The sequence below is a fragment of the Phascolarctos cinereus genome, unplaced genomic scaffold (genome assembly GCF_003287225.1).
Source record: "Phascolarctos cinereus isolate Bilbo 61053 unplaced genomic scaffold, phaCin_HiC Scaffold_4;HRSCAF=312, whole genome shotgun sequence".
Classification (NCBI taxonomy): Eukaryota; Metazoa; Chordata; class Mammalia; order Diprotodontia; family Phascolarctidae; genus Phascolarctos; species Phascolarctos cinereus.
The window spans coordinates 139,873,018-139,892,184 of record NW_027555847.1 but is presented as its reverse complement, the minus strand read 5'-3'; the positions used below and the strand labels follow the sequence as shown (position 1 = coordinate 139,892,184).

Here is a 19,167-nt window from a genome sequence, read left to right as displayed (position 1 = left end):
ATGTTGAAAATATCTCTAGTAATGCAGGTCAACACCTTCTCTGAAATCTAGAGTTGCCCACAGCACTGAGAGGATGACCTGCCTGCCAGTATATGTCAGGAGTTTTCTTGATTTTAAGCCCAGCTCTCAAGCCAGCACCCCATGTGGCTTCTTTGAAGAAGGAGAAGGATAGAGGGAACATTCAGAGTTAGGACACAGACGGATACCAATCTTTGGCAAGATGACCAGTTCCCCTGCATGGAGCATAGGAAATAAGTCTAGGAACCAAAGTAGTGCACTGCTGGGGAGAGCCTTGAATGCCAAGAACACAAATTTGATAGGCAATTGTGAACCACAGAAATATTTTGAGTGGAGGGGTGATATGATTTTATCTTTACACAACAAAGATTAATTTGCTGAGGAGAATAGATTACAGAGGACAGTATATTTTATAACCAACAAGATAAAAAACGTTCAAAGGGCTGCAGGGCTTCTATAGTAGTTTTTAGATAGTTCCTGCTTTCCCTTTTCCTCATTGCTGTCAGTTCTCAGGGTTTGATCTGAGGAAGGAAACAAGGTGGGAGCCACAGAGTCTAGGAATACAACTGATGTCCACAGCTGAATTATTCTGTTGTGTTCTACTGAATACTACTTACAATGGCTTGGAGGAGCAAAGAACACTGTGCTTCATACCTTTCTGAGATCTCAGATTTTCACTATTCCCCAGGAGAGATCTGTTTTGTGAGTATAGTGATGCTTCTGTAGTCCTGCCATTGGCCAGCAGGTATTAATCTTTGCGGAGAACCTAGAGAATGAAAGAATGAGGAGGTTAGAGATGATCAATGACTCTTGCCTTTGGTCTGGAAAATTCATTCTTAGACATTATTTGGCACACATCTCCCTTAGCCGTCTGAAGTGTTTCCTGCCAAGTTCTCCCAGCCACAAAGGGTTTCAGCAAGGTATGCTTACACATCGATGAACTATCAGCACAACTACAAGTACTTGATAAAAGTCAAAAGCTTTAGAGATAAGGACTAGCAATGGAGGCAACTATCAGACACGTCAAGATAGGAAAAACACCGGTGTATAGGCATGGCACAGGGGAAGAACAGTATAAGTAGGCATACGATGGGGACAAGTTCAAGGCAACCCACTTATAAGAGCCAGCAGCTATTCCAAGACACTACCATTTGGTACTAGGATCTGGTCACTGGGTAAACTATTGTTTGGCTCCTTGAAACCTTTTCATGTGCAGTATTGAGATGCTTCTCCCCTTCTTGTTCAATTGTGTGAATGAATGTTCCCTAGGAGCTGGCCCATTCAGGTCTGAATCCAGGGAACAGAGCCTTGTTTCTGTGTGAATGGGAGAGAATGTCTATTTATAGGCTATAGGAAGACCCAACGAGATTTTACAAAGGGTAGTCATTGCTGAGAAAACCTGGCCCCAGACTAAGTAAAATAAGTGGCTCTTGGCTAAGAGTATAACTCTAAAGATTCCCCCCATATCTGCTCATTAAATTACTCTGTCCAAGAAGTAAGTATTCTATAAAGTGCTGACATATTAACTTACTGAGATAATAAATATTTACCAAAGATCTCCTGGGTAATTGACCTAACCTGCCAACCTTAAGACCCATGCCCTGCCACTCCATGGTCCCTCAATACCATCAGGTAATGGGAGTTTTTAAATGTATATGTTCTACTAAGATGGAAAACATCTGTTGCTTTCTCACGAAGAACAGGAAGACAGGATTGTGCCTGCTCAACGGCAAGGTACTGGAAGATCACAGGTGATGTATAAATGATTTTCCAGAAGTCAATTTGCATACCAAAAATATGAAGCATGTTGGACAGAGGCTGCTATTCAAGTAACAAGTTTTCTTTCTAAAGCTCAGTTCACTGTTCCCAGTGAGCTGGAATTGGGGGCTACGCCACATGTCATTGGCCCTGCCATCTCATTCCTATTCCACAATCCCTGGCTGGGCTGCAAAATCATAAGAGCTACTCATGAGCTAACCCAGCGCAGCAGAAACCCAAAGTCATAAATGTTTTGCTTTTGCTTTTCTTTTCTATCATGTCTAATCATTGAACTAATCTGGACAAAGAGTGACTGGGAAGAGATGAAAGAGAACCACACCCCTGTTTTGTTTTGTTTAATTTGCTTTGGTTTCCACCCACCACAAGTTCTTTTCTTCCCCTCTCATAGTGTGGGCGAAATGCCGAAAACTTCGACCGGTTTTTCACCCGCCATCCACCTGTCCTAACACCTCCTGACCAGGAAGTCATCAGGAACATTGACCAATCAGAATTCGAAGGATTTTCCTTTGTTAACTCTGAATTTTTAAAACCTGAAGTCAAGAGCTAAGTAGCTGTGTAGATCTCCGTCCTCCATTTCTATCATGCAATCCCAAACAGCTGTCTTGGTGACTTTTTTCATTGCAAAGTTGCATTTGTGATTTTTTTTTTGTAGTCAGACTAGAGTGACCATATTTCAGAGCCATAAGTGTTTTCAAGTAGTTAAGAATATCTCTAATGTCTGGGATCATGCAGATGTGGTGAGTAAAATGGCACAGCACTTAAATGCACATTATCAAATTGTGTTCAGAGTTGATTCTATCTGTATGTTAGCTAACCAAACTGGTCAAAAGAAAGGAAACTTACCTTTCATTTCATATCCCTTGTTCTCCCTCATCATTTTAATAGATCCTCCAAGCCAGCTAAGGATCCAGTTGACCAGTGGGTAAGATATTTAACTCAACAATCTGAGACCACTTTAGTAGACTAGCCTTTTTCTTGTCCTTGCAGGGAAGACTGAATCATTTAGCACTAAACTTGTCCCATGATCCAGAACAGAATTTGTATCCTAATATTGGAAAATTTCCCTTTTTTCCAAAGAAAATAATGAGATCTTAAAACCACAAAAGGAACCATGTTCCTTTTTTATCTATGAACTAAGATTACATATTCTCCTTTAAGGGTATGCTTTTCTATTTCTACGGTAGAACTGAGGGAAGAATCAACTGTAGACAGGCATTTGAGCTAGATTGTCATTCTCTAGCCCATCCTCTGCCATATAGATAACAAATCCTGCTGCTGGTGATCTAACATGGCTGCTTGTTATATTACTGTCATGATGCTTTTGCTTCCAAATAGCACATATCCACCACCATCTCCAAACTACTTGAAAAGGGCACTTTGGAACAAACTCTTGAAAGCTCATGGTCACTCTAGTTAGCTCCCTACATTACATGGTTTTACATTACATTCCAGACTTGATTTTCTTGGGGGGAGAAGGGGGTGATTGTCATTCAAATGCCAAAACAATTATTCACTTTGTTATGCGTGCTTCAAATGTGTCCAAAATGTTATTAACAACAATGAACTGCTATGATTTTAAAAAAGAAGAACCGTGTGAAATCTAACCATACCTGTAAAAAAAAAAGTGTCTGAATGGATATTCATGCAGATACTTGCCTTTGGATGTAGGATTTGTCTGGATTTGTTTCTGCCGTTGGGAAGATAATTAAGAGCTTTGGGAAGGACAAGTCTCTTGAAACAGTCTTATCATTTCCTTTTATGATGTTTTGTGAGATGTTTGTGCAAGCGTCAGTTTGTATTGGTATGCTTAATATCTGTAATGTGCCAATTTTTTTTTCAGTATTGAGATATAATAAAAATGGAAAGAAAGAGAATCAAAAGATAACTACTCTCTTTGATAAATGCTGACTTGTGCTATAGTTTGGGGCTCTCTGATGTCATGTACCAGCAGAAAGCCAGATGAGATAAAAAGGTGCAAGGTCATCTAGCATTTAGTGGGAGGGAAAGAAATTTGGACACTCACCATCAGAGCACGGTTAAGTCGCCACAGGAGAATCATATAGGAGTTAGATAAAGACCCCAATTCCCTCAAAACTAGGTTCTTCCTTTTCTTGTTACTTAGTCTCACTGAGTCTCAGTTTCCCTAGATGTAAAAAAACAAAGGAAATACTGTGTACCTTCATGGAGCTGTTGTGAAGATCACATGAGGGAAACATATGAAAGAGCTTTGTAAACCATATAGTGCTACATAAATGTCAGTATCAAATACGCTTTATCATCATCACCATCAGTGTAATTATTCCCAGCCACATAACCTCTTAGGGCTCTAGGCAGCTCTCTAAGACAGTACACTGCCGACAAGGTGTTAACATGCATTGGTAGAAGGAGCTTACTCCTCAGAGTCCCATATGCCTGTGAAATCACAGGTCCAGTCTCAACCAGTGACAAAGGTCAGACAGAACAGCCGACAGAAGTTAAAGGAGAGATTTTTCAGGTCCAGTGGGCCCTTGTGTAGGGGCACTGGCTTTGGCCTTGTGGTCTCAGAGATACGGTAAAATTGAAAGAGTGGGATTAAAAAGCTCACAAAAAGAAAAATAGGCATCAGTCACCAAGATTCCCTCTCTTTTCCTAGCTCTGTCCCTTTTGATAGCATGTTTCCCACAGCAGTTGGAAGACCAGGGACTAGAGTACCCAATTCCCTAATTTTATCCTCTATTCAATGCTTCCTTCCCCAAGTTTTCTCAGCTTGCCTTGGTTTCAGCATTTTCTTCCAATTCCAAGGCATATTTAGTGGTTATAAGAGAGCTCTCCTTCTACCCTACCCCTCTTGCCCCAGGTAGACACAATGCTTCTTGAATGACCCAGCAACCTCAAAGACCAGTTACTGGGTACATGGGGTTCTCAGCTGGAGGGAAAACTCAGACAGAAATGTTTCTATTCCACAGTGAAATCAAGCAGAAGATAAGCCAGCCAAGCCCTCTGTGTTCCTTCCCCTCCTTCTGCCTCATATCACTTCTCCTTTGACCCTTTTCCATGGGCTCTTGCTTTTCCCATCTGCTCCTTTTTATGTGGATTTCTCATTCCACCCTCTATTGCTTCACCTTTTTCCTGCCCTGTTTTCCATTCTCTTCTGCATGACCCCTTCCTCTCTTCTTGGTTTTCTTTCTTGTTCCCTCAGACTTGTCCTTTCACAGGCTACCCTTGCTTTTCCTCCTCAGAATCACAGAGGATAGAATGTCACAGTTGGAAGGGATCTTAGAATATAATAATGGCTAATTACAACTGCCACTTACATAGCACTTTTCAGTCTTCAAAACACTTTGAAATATACAATCTCTTTGGAGCTTCACAACAAGCCCATAAGTTAGGTGGTATATTATTAGACCCATTTTATAGATGAGGAAAAAGGCTCAGAGAGGTAAAGGTTCTTCCCTATTATGGTCACACAGCTAGTAAATGGAAGAGCCAAAATCTGAACCCAGGTCTTTTGATTCCAATTCCAGTATGCTTTTCAAAATGGCCTGAATCTTATAGCTAGAATGTTAGAGATGGAAGCAAAGATACCAGAATATTAGACTAGCAACAGACTTTAGATCATGAAACATAGAATTAGGACTAGAAAGGATCTTGAGGCTCAATTAGTCCTACCCTTTCATTTTGAAGATGAGGAAATTGAGAACCAGCAGGGAGAGTGACTTGTCCAAGGTTACTAAACTAATCAGTGGTAGAGTAAGGACTAGGATTCAGATTCTCTGACTCCCAAGTTCGGTGTTCTTCCCACAGCACCACCTCCTTGCCTCTGGTCTGTGGTTGATCAGGCACCAGCCCCCAATCTCTAGCTGAACCAGGGCCCTGAAGATGTTGCTGAGCTATGCCCCATCCAAATGCTTCCCAGGGCCGGGAGCATGTGGGGAGAGGAGACTACTGTAACTTGTTGGAAAGAGTAGAATCACCAAATTTTAGAGATGAAAGGGATCCCTGCAAAGCAGTGATCCGAATCTTCTCATATAGATGAAGTAGAGGCAAACAGAGATGGTGACTTGTCTTTGGTCCCATAGCTAGGGGCAGAGTCACAGTTTGAAACTAGTTCTTCTATGTGGGCCAGTAGAGAGAACCAGGTGTTCTTTTCACTATTCTCTTGAGAAACTTTGAATCATGAAGCCAAAGTAGATACAAGAAAACCATTCCCTAGCCCCCATGTGTACATCAGGAAGAATGAAGGAGACTGGATAGAAAAACCTCCACTAGTCAGACAGGTAGTATTCCCATGAGCTTTGGAAGAGTGCCTGTGGGTGAAGTCTCTTACTGTTACCTCCCAAAGTAGTAAAATAAGTGCATTTTTTCCTTTGATGAATGAAGGGACCCAAAAATATCAAAGAGGAATGATTGTTCACTAGGGATAGAAAACCTAAGCTAACGCTCCCAAATGACCTCCCTGCCAGCCCCAGCAGCCCTTAGCTTGGGTCTTCATAAACTTCTGGCATCCCTTAGAATCAATCAATCAACAAGCATTTATTTGCACCTACTTTATGTGTCAGACATTGTATTGGTATGGAGGATAAAAAGAGAACAATGAAATAGTCCTGCCCTGGAGGAACTTAGAGTCCTTAGTCCTTAAAGTTCATTTAGACTCACAAAATGTGAAATATCTGTTCTATGTTTTTCAACATAGAATGTCAGAACTAGAAAAGATCCCAGAGGTCATCTAGTCCAGAAATGAGGTTCAGAACTGAGAGGTGATTTGCTAGTCATTAAGACTGCCAAGACTACCTTGGTCTCCTGACTTCCAGGCCAAAATACACAAAACAGAATTTCAGATTTAGCCCTGGGCCACATCTACCAGCTGACAGGTTCTTGGAGCTCCTAGAATCTTCACCTGGCTGTTCATTCTGATTAGACTATTTGAATCATTAGTTCCTTTGAGAGTTCTGATTTTAGAGTGGCCATCTGGCAAGGATGATCTCCATTGATTCATATGAAACATGTAACAAAAGAACCAATTTCACCCTTGCAAATGTCCACTATCTTGTGGACAGCATTGGGAGAAATAAATATTTCTTCAGAATCATTTTTCAGATTCACCATGTTCCCTCCCAAATTTAACCAGTGCCTTAATTATTCTATTCTTAGGAATATCTATATAGGCTGAATTAATCTCTATGGTTGTTCGCTTTCTTCTTCAGCATATCCTATCATTCAGTCTCTTCCTGGTCTTACTAGTAGTACTGTTGTCAGAGGGCCAATGAATTTTAAGAGGAAAAAAACTAGGGAATCTTAGCAGGAATTTTTTTTTCAAGGATCCTGGTTTCATACATGTAAGCCACATTTCTAGTAATGAGCCTTTCCAAGTGAGCTAAGCTATTCCCTGGATGACAAGTATCTGAAATTTACAGGTACATAATCTAAACCCCAACTAAAGCTAAAAGACTCCCAAAGGTCCTGGAGAATTGGCTGAGTTGTGCCCTTTCCAAATACTCCTCAGGGCATAAGATTATTGACTTGTTTTGGAAGAAGAGTTGGGAATATCTGTTGAACTCTATTGAATATGGTTTAAAGAGCCCAGGGTCACCTCCATGCCAATGGGGCATGAAAGGATGTATGACTTTAGTAGAAGATTAAGGATTCATACCAGGCAAATATCTACCCTTCACATTAAAATCTGTAAATACGTGCAAAAAGAAATGGGAATCTCAGAATTCAAAGGGACCTTAGAAGCTATCTAGTTTAAGCTGTACTTGAATCAGGACCCTCACCATGACATTCTTAACCAGTGGTCACAAAGCCACTTTTTGAAGACATCCATTGAGGTGGAATCCACTGTGGCTTGAGGTTAGTCCTTTCTTCTTTGGGGTAACCATAATTGTAAAGTTCCTCTTAAACTTAAATTTACCTGTTTGCAGCTTCTACATACTACTCCCAGTTCTGCTGTCCGGGATCGAGCAGAAAAAGTCAAATCCCTCATTCATGTGACAAGCCCCATAAACACTGGAATGCAAATTTCCTGCCTTTAATTTTTCAGTCTGAATATTCCTAATTCCTTCAACATCCTTTAACATCTGTGATCTCAAGGCATTTTACCACCCTCATGCCTCCCTTTGGATGCTCCCCAGTTTATCAATTCCTGAAATGAGCCAACCAGAACTGAACACAATATGCTCCGTGTAATTTGACCAGGGAAGAAACAGTGGGACTATCATTCCTTAACACTATATCAGTCTCAAAGACTAACAGTGCATCAGCTTTCTTGGTTGTTTATTAAGCTGGTGACTCATGATGAGCTCACAAGCCCCTAAAACTTCCATGTCTTCTTTCAGAAATAGCCAGATCTCCCACATCTAATACTTGTAAAGTTAATAATGACCCACAAGTGTCAACATTTATATTTGTCCTTACTAAAAAGAATCATGTTAGTTTTGTTCCAATGCAATCTCTAGTCCATAGCTTTGTAGATCCTGCCTCTGTCATCCATGATGTTATCTATCTCTCCCAGCTTTTAGATGACACACTTCTAAAATTTGATAAGCATGTATAATCTACATAATTAACCAGTCAGTGATTTTTTTCTAAATGTAAAAAAGCACGTGGTCAATCACAGATTTCTGATTCATTACACTGGAGACCTCCTTCCAAGCTAACATTAAACCACTGACTCTTTGGGTCTACACTGGAGACCTCCTTCCAAGCTGACATTAAACCACTGACTCTTTGGGTCTACACTGGAGACCTCCTTCCAAGCTGACATTAAACCACTGACTCTTTGGGTCTACACTGGAGACCTCCTTCCAAGCTGACATTAAACCACTGACTCTTTGGGTCTACACTGGAGACCTCCTTCCAAGCTGACATTAAACCATTGACTCTGGGTCTGCCTTTTCAACAGGTTACAAATTCTCCCATCTGTGTGATCATCTAGACCACCTATCTCCACTTTTTTTATAAGAATAATATGAGGTTTTGTTAAATGCTCTGCTAAAATCAAGATAAACCATATGTACAGCAGTACTCTGTTCTACAGAATCCAGTAGGTTTGTCAAAAAAAAAATTAAGTTAGTTTGATATGACCTATTCCTGATGAAGCCATGCTGGAGGCTGCTTTTCCTAAATGTTCACTAATCATCCTTTTTTGATATTCTGCTCTAGGATTTTTCCAGGCATACAAGTCAATTTACCTGGCCTATGATGTTCAGGTATCATTCTATTTCCCTTCATTTAAGAAAAATTTTGGCCTTCTCCAAATCTGCAGCACTCCTTCCATTCTCCCAAATCTTCCAACTTGGACATTAATTCCCTAATTAACCATTTTTGTTTTGTCCTTTTCAGGCCAAAGATCATTCTCTTTGAGGGGTGGGGAGGGAAACAGAAATAAAAATCAAGCAGCTCTATATTCTGACATCGTTCATCATTCACCCCTAACTTTTATTGATCCTAGTCTTTTCCCCAAATACAGCTAAAAGATCCCTTTTGTTGTTCTTAACTTTCCTTACCAGCTTCAGCTCATTCTGAACTTTAGCACAGCTGTCAGAATTCTTACAGGACCACATCACATTTGGTATTCCTCCTCTGTTACCTGCCTTTGCTCCTACCTTCTACATGCCTTTTTTTTTAACTGCTTGATGAATCCACCTTAAACAGTTCTTCTTATTCTTTCTCATCAGAATGATGTCTTCAAAACTTCATCCTCAAGAGTTTCCTCTGGCTTCTAGATGAACTTCCCTCATAGACTTTCCCCATAGGACCCCTTCCTCAGAATCCTTTGAAACTCACTTTTGAAATCTTGGATGTATATCTATCTGTGTTTGGCATTCTTCTCTAGCACAAATTCTGAGACAGAATTGTCTCTTCCCAGCAAGGTTTTCATCTTTTCTAAAGCAACTATCTCTTCCTTGTTATAAGAGTCAGATCCAGAATAGAAATTCTCTCATTTATTCCTCTACCTCTTGCAGGATGAAATCATCATTAGGCACATTTAAGAAATTACTGAAAGCTCTGCTTAGTCTAGTAAATATCCAGATAATTGTAGCAGACTCCCCCCACACACCATACTGTCATGTAATTTCTCTGCGTCGGGTTTATGATGCTTCCCAACTCTTATATTTCCTCATTTATAGAATCACAGATTTTGAGAATGGGAAGGAACCTCAATAGCTTTCCAGTCCACTCCATACGCAAAAGGAATCTCCAACAGAATGTACTCAACAACAGCTTATCCAACCTCTCCTTAAGACCTTCAAGGAAGGGGGAATCCCCACTTCTCAGGGCCACTTATTCTACCTTTGAACAGCCTTAATTATTAGGGAGTTTTCCCTTACACTAAACCTAAATTTTCTTTTTGCGTTTTCCACGCATTATTCCTGGTTGTGCCCTCTGGAACCAAGTAGAACATTATTATCCAGGTTTCTATTTCTTTCTCTATTGCTTTTTCCCAAAGGCTTCCCACTATGGTTCACCCACTCAGGATTGTGGATAGTCCTTACAAGAACATACCTTCTTATTTTACTAGGCTGTTCTGCTACTATCTCTTTTCTATCCATTCTGTACCTTATTGGAGTCTCTGGTTCCAGCCGCTGGTCACATCTTATCAAGTCTCAGTGATAGCTATAAAGTCAAATTTGTCTCCTTGTATTAGGATATGCAGTGGTCTTCATTTATCACCCACACTTCATACATCTATGTACAGAGCACTAGAGATGTGGGCATTATTACTGGATCTTTAAAAAAAAAGTGTCTCCTATGAATACAGAAGCCAAAACTCCAAAAGATTAAGCAATTCATTTATCTTATGGCCCCGGTATCCCTTACTGTCTCCTAAGAACAGTTCCCCAAATTTCTCCAGCAAGAAATATATCTTTCTTTTGTTTTAGAAAGAAGAGAAAATGATGAAAAACTGGCAGGCTTTGCTTTGGACAACTGGAAATCCTGATCCTATGAAATGAGCCAGAGCCCTGAGCATTAGTGGGCCATGGGAACAATACAGCTAAAGGGGCAGAACAACCTATGATGGAGATGCTCACAGGGGCACATCCTTGAACCCTAGAAGATGAAAGCTGACCTTTAGGATAATTGAACCCAATCCCTTCATGTTACAATAGAGAACCAGAAAGCGGCTGTGCCTTCCTCAAGATTATACAGAGGGCTTAAAAGTAGATCTTCTCATCCCTAAACCATTGTACTTTCTACCACATTACACTGCTTTCCAACAAAACAGTTCAAGGGAGGGAGCAGGGAAGTAGACGAGAGCATCGTGAGATAGAAAGAACATTGGTTTAAAAGTCAGTAGTCTAGACTATGTGACCTTAAATAAATCACTTAGCATATTTGTGTCAGAATTTCCTCCTCTTCAGAATGGACAGGATTATTTCTAAGATTCCTTCCAACTTTCAGACATTTAACGATTTCTTTAAGAATGGAAAGTTAGTGAATGGAGGCCCAAAAATAGAATGGATGAGTTCATGGACCATTAAAAAACCACAGAGACCTTTTCAGAGGCCAAACTCTTTTGTGGTTCCTCTGGCTAAAAGGGCTTGTTCTGGGCTGCTCCCACTAGAACTGTGTCCCATCAGGAACATGCATGAAAGATCTGGGTACCATGAACACTGGCCAATAAGATGACAAACCTGAGCTACTAAAGAAAAGCCAGAATTTAGACTCTAGGAAAATCCTAACCTAGACCCATTGCTTTTGAGAGGTATTGTTATATCTGGACCAAGGTTAAGGGCTCACAATATGACACCAAGTCATGTGAAATAATTTGAAGTGGGTCCTCTTGAACATCTCAGTGCCATTCAAATAGAATCCTTTGTCTCAGAATTAGAAAGTAACTTATGGATTACCAAATAGACCAGCCCCTAACTGTATGATGAATCCCTTCTAAAGCATCCCAAGTGGTCACCTAGTTTCTGCTTCACCATTCACTACCCTGAGAGATAGCCAATTATCATCAGACAACCTTAATGATTAGAAGGTTATGGGGCAGCTAGGTGGAACAGTGGATAGAGCACCAGCCCTGGAATTAGGAGGGCCTGAGTTCAAATCTGCTCTCTGACACTTAAACTTGCTGTTTGACCCTGGGCAAGTCAATTAATGCTGACTGAGAAAGAAAGAGAGAAAGAGTTAAGTCTTATATTAATGTATATAAAAATGTAGCTCCCTGCAGCTTCTTTGCCTTGATTACAGTTCAGTCCCTCAAGATCTTTCAGGACAAGTCTGTATAGAATAATTGGGAGTTGGTGTCTCATACCAATTAAACAGCGCCAGGGAAAGAGGGTCTCCCAGCCATAGTCCAAGCCCAGGCTCACAGTGTGATATCACATGGGGTGGAATGGGCTAGTGGAACAGTAATTGTTAAACTGCTTGGCAGTCCCAACCCTTAGTCACATTTCCATGATGTAATGCCAGGCGTTTCTCTGCATAACCCTCTCTAACTCCTCCCATCCTGTGACTGTAGACAATCATCTTTCCCAGCCCATATGCTTCACAGCTATTAGCTCATTTGATCTCACAATGGAATCCATGAGTCTTGGGAGTTTTCCTGGCTAGTGGTATGAGAGGAGTAGGGAAAGGAGAGCCTGAGGAAGACCACATAAACAATGGATGTTAAAAGTTTGAAAAGAACAGGCAGGCGGTCATATTCACCAGAAAAATTGTTATTCTCAGCTGCCATCAAGTTAGGTGACCTGCAAGGCCCCATTCCAGAGCAGGGTTCTTTTAGAGGCCAAACTTCTGACAAGAAATTGAATTGCCCTAGCCTTCCATTTCAAATAATTCTGAGAACACCTTGCATCACTGACCATACACTAGCTGAGACTCTTTTCTCAGAAGCAGCAGTGAAACTCAGCTTCCTGACCCTAGGTGGTCTACCTCTATTGCTCTACCACCATACTGGCCCCTACCCAGAGGATTTGAGTGACTCCAGATCTTTGGAGTCTAGAGCAAGCCTGGCTGTTAGAGTCAACATAATTCATGAAATCTAGTCTCAGCTTTTTCATTAACTCCACTGGGTGACTACCCAAGTCATTTGACTTCTCTCCTTATCTTCAGTTTCCTCATCCATCAAACAAGAGTGTTAATAAATGATCTACCATCCTCACAGAGTTGTCCTAAAAAGGAAAATAGATATTAGTCATGTAAGGGCTTTGGGAGAGTTCAAAGCTCCATGCAGGTGCTAGGGGCTTTAGCTCCAACTGAGATACTCTCTGGTACAACTCAGGGAGCAAACTATAGCTCTTTGTTAACCGACTGAATTTTAATGACTCTGAGGAGGCTATCAACCTAATTAAAATAATAACATCAGCTCAGTGATTGATTTTGTTTAAGGGCCAATTTTGAAGACAACCCTATTTGGTAAAGGTTACACATCTGTAGCTTATTTCCATTTGGGGCTTTTGTTACTACTAATGTGAGTGGTATTATCTAGTCTTGAACGCCCTTGGAGGAAATCTCCTGCTCTGTGCCCTCCCTATAGTTGCCAGCTGCAGCTCAGCGCAGGCATCACTTGGTTTCCCATATGGACACTTGGGCAAGCCTCAGTAGAAAGGAAAACCATGGCGCTAAAGCTGGGAAGGATCCTCTGAATGGCTGAATACAGGGGCACCAAGACCTCCTTCCTCAGCCCTCAGGGCAATAATCAAATGCTTTCTTCCCCTGGGGATTGCTGACCTATGATTGTTTCCAGTGACTGTTTTGCATGTTGCAAAAAAAAAAAAGTTTAAAAATAATTCCACTGGAAGGACAGAACAAAAAGGGGTATGTGTGTGTGTGTGTGTGTGTGTGTGTGTGTGTGTGTGTGTGTTTCTGTCTCTATGTGTGGACAATTATATGAAAACAAAAAATATCACATTATAACCTTTCATAATCCAAGAAGATTCTATCATATTATAGAATCTGTTATAGAACAGTTATTGTTTGTGGTTTGTTCTTTCTTTGTTTGTTATTTTTCAAACTTCCAAACATGTTTGCTTGGGTGTCTTGTATTGACGTGAATCCTGAATGTAGAATGGAAGTTCCAGTATTATGCTGCTGTATCCGTTACCACTTACAAAAACACTGATACCTCCTGCTGTTGCATCCAAGAAGGTGTCAGGATCATGGTGATGGGGCATTCCTCTGTCTTGTTTCTTTCCCTTCTCATTCTGTGTTAATGTGTCTGCTTTCCGTTTGACAGAGGGACAAGCGTGATACGTCCAACTTCGATAAAGAGTTCACCAGACAGCCTGTGGAACTCACTCCCACTGATAAACTCTTCATCATGAACTTGGACCAAAATGAGTTTGCTGGATTCTCCTACACTAACCCAGAATTTGTTATTAATGTGTAGATGAGACGTGTAACCCTGTGGTCATGCCCAAAGTCGGTGACTTTAGATCAAGTTGTAAATAGGAATTCTAGTCTTCCTGGATTTGCGGTGCACAAGCCGCCATTCACCACATGGAAAGATTGTTTTCTGGGGCCTCTCTTTGTACGTGTATCTTGCCAGTTTGTTTTCTACATTTGAAAATGTTTCATTTGGAGTAAAATACATTAACCTAATAGCAAGAGGTCTAACTTTTCCAACCTCTAATCCAACCTTAGTTATGCATTGAATGAGCAAAAAAAAAATATATATATATATATAAAATATATATATACATATATATATGTGTGTGTGTGTGTATATATATATATATATATACATATATTATATATATATATATATATATATATGTATATATATATATATGTATATATATATATATTACAACTCCTGTGTCTGGTCCCAAAAATTGCTTCTGTCTTTGTAATTTTTAAAATCAAAAAACTGACATTCTGGTAAAGTTTTTACAGTTATTCCACAGTGGATTTCTTGTTTTGTTTGTTTGTTTTTCCCCTTCGAATGCTAAGCATGGTCGGTATATTTAAGAGTTGTGAGTAAGCTTTGCTGTTACTGTGAACTTAGTATCTCTTAGAGGAACCTTTTGCTCAAGAAGTTGAGATAATTAAATCTGATTAATGTATTGAAGATGTACGCTTTACCCATTTCTATTTTTAAGTGCATTGTATATAGTATAACAAGCTTGATGAAGCTAATGTCTTCCTCCTTCACTCATAGGAAATGTATCCACTTGGCCATTCATTCACTGTTTTTCATGTTTATTAATGACTCAGGCAAAAAAGTCTACGCAGCACTAAATAAGAAAAGGGAAGGCCAACTTCCTAGTGGCTTTGGGGTATTGGTTATCTGCAAATTGGCTAAATAGGACATTTCTGTTTAAAAGAATACTTTCCCTTTTTTGCAGTCACCCTAGGAAGGCAAGGGGGAGGGGACAGCAAGAATCACAGAACTGAGCCCGCACACCTCTCTGTGAAGGTTTCCTTACTCTATAACGGGTATACATCTATCTTACTCTCTCCAAAGACATATTTGCCCATAAAACTCAGCAGAGAACAGTAAAGTAGTGGTCTCTAAAGGTCATTGGCAAGCAGTGGAGCCTGTGCCTCATTCTCCTTCTTTGTGAAATGTTAGGTTCGGGCTAGGTAAGCTAGAAGGGGCCTTGTGACTCTGACACTCTCTGTTCTAACATTTCTTCTCTGGATCTTATATTCTTTTCTGACAAATCTTATGGATTCTTTTCCTTTTGGCCTATTTCCACCTTTCTCCAATGAGTCCTAAAAGGACTCCATAAACTCTTATGTAGCATGTAAAAATGAAAGTAAGCAGGGTGGGAGCTTCCAGCTAGGGCCTACCTGGCCTCCTTACATTCCTCAACAGTCTTCTAGCCCTGCTCAAAATTCAGCCCTACTGCTATTCATTTCTATTTTTTTCTATATGGTTTTCCTCTTTGATTCTGTTTGTGAAGACATGGTAATCCCAGCCTGGATGTACCAATGCAAGAGGTCTCTGCTCCTGCCAAGGCTAGTAGGCAGTAGCAAAGAGCATTGCTGTCAGATCGAATGAATTGTGATACTCTCCAAAGATGACTCACGATCCTCTCCACCCCCACCACTCACACACCTCGTGACCAGTACAGCTTCCATGACTTAAGACCTGGACTGAGATGTTTGTACTTCTGTCTACACAGACACACAGACACAGATAGATACACACACACACGCACACACACACACACACATACACGCCACAGTTAGGGTCATCTTCTCAAAGACTTGGCAATGTTGCCTATTATAATTTGTACCCATCAAGATCAGAAGAATAGAAGTTGGGGAGAAGAAAATGTATATATTCTCCTTGTGGGCTATTAAAAAAGAACAGATTTTTGTCATTTTTCATGAATGCCAGTGTTTTCCCACTGGACACATCTTCTTTTGAAATGATATATTAAGGGAGCAAGCTATAGCAATCCTGGTGACTTTATTCTCTCCCATGTCCCTCTACCAGCCACAATCACTTTTTTCATGGCAAAAATATCTTAACACATACACGAACAAAACAAAAATCCACAGAATGTGTCAAAATGAAATGAATAGAATAAAGAGCATCTAGCCATGTAATCCTGGGACTAATTTTTTTCTAGGACTCAATTTCCTCACCTAAAAAATGAGAGATCTATCAGGCAGATCAACATAAAGATATGTAGAGTCTTGAGAAGGCCTCAGTTGTTTTAGATGTTTCCCCTTCCTCCCAGATGACAGGGAGAAAGGAAACTTGTCGATACCCTGAAAAAACAAACTTTTCCTTGCTATTTGTCCTTTTGGCTTATGTCAGATATCATCCTCCCAGTCTCTTTTTACTGCCCCTTGATACAGCCATGGCACACTTTCAATGCCCTTTGAAACTATAAGGCTCAGCTGACTTTTGTTCAAGCTAAGTTGAGTAAAGGAACTCCCTTCACCCATCCATATCAGCATCTTCTTATACAACTTACACAGTCTTAGAACACAACTTACAGCCTTAGAAATTTGCCTATAGAACAAAGAATGTCAGAGCTGGAAGGAGCTTTAGAACAAGGGCACATGTGATGAGCATTGGGAGGGACCCCAGAACATTAAACACAGGATGCCAGAACTGGGAAGAGCTATCTAGTTCAGCCATTTCCTTTCACATAGGAGGAAACTGAGATCTATGAAAGGGAAAATGATGTTACCAAGACTGAAATCCAATTCTCCCAGTGCTGCTGAAGACTGAACTCTTGAATGGTCCCAATCAAATTCAATGCAATAAGTATTTAAATGCTTGCCATGTGCCAGGAACTGTGTAAGGACCAGAGTATACAAAAACAAAAACAAAACAGCCCCTGCCCTCAAAGAACTTACATTCTACTAAGATGAGGGAAGGGGGAGGAAGTAACATGTACAAAGAAAAGTAAATGCAAGTTAGATGCCTGAAAGATGGAACACCTTTGATCAACTACCAGAGTCCAATTTCCCATGTGACTTAGAACAGTTAAGCCAAGTCTACCTAATGGCTTTACTCTATTGATGAGGGCTTCTTTGAGGGATGAAGTGAGAATGCTCTCAGGGAGTTTCTCTAAGGTCCCCTATCCCAACCCTGAGTAGCAGTGACCCGAGGCCTCAAAATCAATGTGATGAACAGATTCTAGGACTGAGGAATTTATTTCAAACAGGCCAGGAAGATTGCCCTAAAGCATGTGAGGAAAAAAAGAAAAGAGAGGAGAGGAGAAAGGAGAAAGGGAAAGGGAAAGGAAAAGGGAAAGGGAAAGGAAAGATCTTCTACCTGTCCCTCTCAGAACTGGTTAGCCCAGGCAATTTATGCTGGCCACTTTGGCTAACCTAGGGTTTCTTAACCTATGATTTTTTGGCTTATAGCTTGACAGATCTGTAAATTTGTTGTACTTTTACTTTCTTTCCCTAAGAACTAGTGAAGCTCTTTAAAAAAAAAAAAACTCAACCACCAAATTCTGTCTCCAGCAGAGAATATCTAGGCCAAACCAGATCAAGGTTGATGGTGGAGGTAGAAAGATATATAAGGGCCTACTCCTACCCTAGAGCTTTGGGGACCTGCCTGTAAAGATTGCATGCAGAGTTGTAGAGGCTGAAAACCCTAGAGCTGGCTAATTCTAGCCAGTCTTCTTTCCTGCCTGGGGTCCTGCTTCTTCTCACAAGTTCCAGAAAACCTAAACACTATCCGCTGCTGGCCCAGCCAAAGGAGGGGGCCATAAGTACATTAGATTTAGTGTACTGGGCCATGCTGTGCCAAGCTGGCTGGTCTTTGTGGTTTATTTTTTCTAAAATGAACCTACAAAGCACCCATCTCCATGGGAGGGGGAAGAGCCTGGCCTGCCCAGAAATAGTGGTTGTCCTCACTATTTCCCCAAGAGGCAGGGCTCTCAAGGGGCTGTTGGATTCCACATAGCATTGTTTCTGATCATGTTTCATGGGGAATGCAAAAATGCCATGATCCACCTTTTCATTTTGTGTGTACTGTGACTTTCTTTTCATCTGCAAGTATTGATAATTTTGATACATTATCTTAAATCTAATGTGTTTGACTAAAGGAATTCTAAAGACTGCATCATAGATGGATATATAACCTCAGTTCTACTTGCTGCATGTATGAAAATAAATAAAAGCTATAATTTATAGAAATCTAAGACTCCGTGTGGCATTTCTTGGGAACTGCAGAATTTATTTAAAGAAGTTAGTGACCATGGGCTGCCTAAGTCTTTTCTAGGTCAGAAATTTGACTGTTTCCCAAATAGCAAGGGAGAAGGGAAGAGAATAGCAATTAAGAAGCACCTACTATGTGCCAGGCACAGTGCTAAGGACATTAAAAAACATTATCTCTTTTGATCCTCACAACAGCCCTATGAAGTGATGATCCCCATTTTACTGTTAAGGAAACTAAGACAGAGAGTAAGTGACTTGCCCAGGGTCACACAGCTAATAAGGGTCTGAAACTGGAACTGAACTCAGGTTTCCTTACTCCAGGCCCAGAGCCCTATCCACTGTGTTACTCAGCTGCAGGGTTACAATCCCCATCACCACTCTAATCATCATTGCCTCTATGCATTCCATGTTGTCAGGAGTCTGTCTTCTAGGACTAGACATAGTGCTCCAGATGATGTCCAATCAGGCAAAATCCAAGGGAACTGTCAGTTAGTCAATCAACTAACATCTATCAGCTCCTTTATTTGGAATACTATGTTTCTGTTGATGCAGCCTAAGATTGCCTCACCTTTTTTGACAGCCATAGTGCAGTGAGGACTCATATGCAATCTACTCCAAACCCCAGATCCAATTTCACATGAACTATTACATAGCCACACATTTCCAGTTGGGGTTGGGTTTTATGTGTATGTGTGTGTGTGTGTGTGTGTGTGTGTGTGTGTGTGTGTGTGTGTGTATGTGTGTGTGTGCTTATGTGAAACACTTTACATTTATCCCTGTTAAAATGCTTCTTATTAGATCCTACCTATT

At 40.6% G+C, this 19,167-nt stretch overlaps 1 protein-coding gene across 4 annotated transcripts in view; it reads left to right on the top strand.

Annotated features, from left to right (window-relative positions):
- PRKCB (protein kinase C beta) overlaps positions 1 to 14,409 on the top strand; it is a 641,836-nt gene extending 627,427 nt beyond the window's left edge. For 2 of the 4 annotated variants that reach the window (XM_020995625.2, XM_078152650.1), the window contains one exon: positions 2,186 to 3,682. In XM_020995625.2, the coding sequence (XP_020851284.1) occupies positions 2,186 to 2,344 (159 nt within the window). In that variant the 3' untranslated portion in view covers positions 2,345 to 3,682. Of the gene's footprint in view, positions 1 to 2,185; positions 3,683 to 13,957 lie in introns of those variants that run through there. The other 2 variants (XM_078152651.1, XM_020995626.2) reach the window with 2 other exon arrangements.
- Positions 14,410 to 19,167: the final 4,758 nt, after the last annotated feature.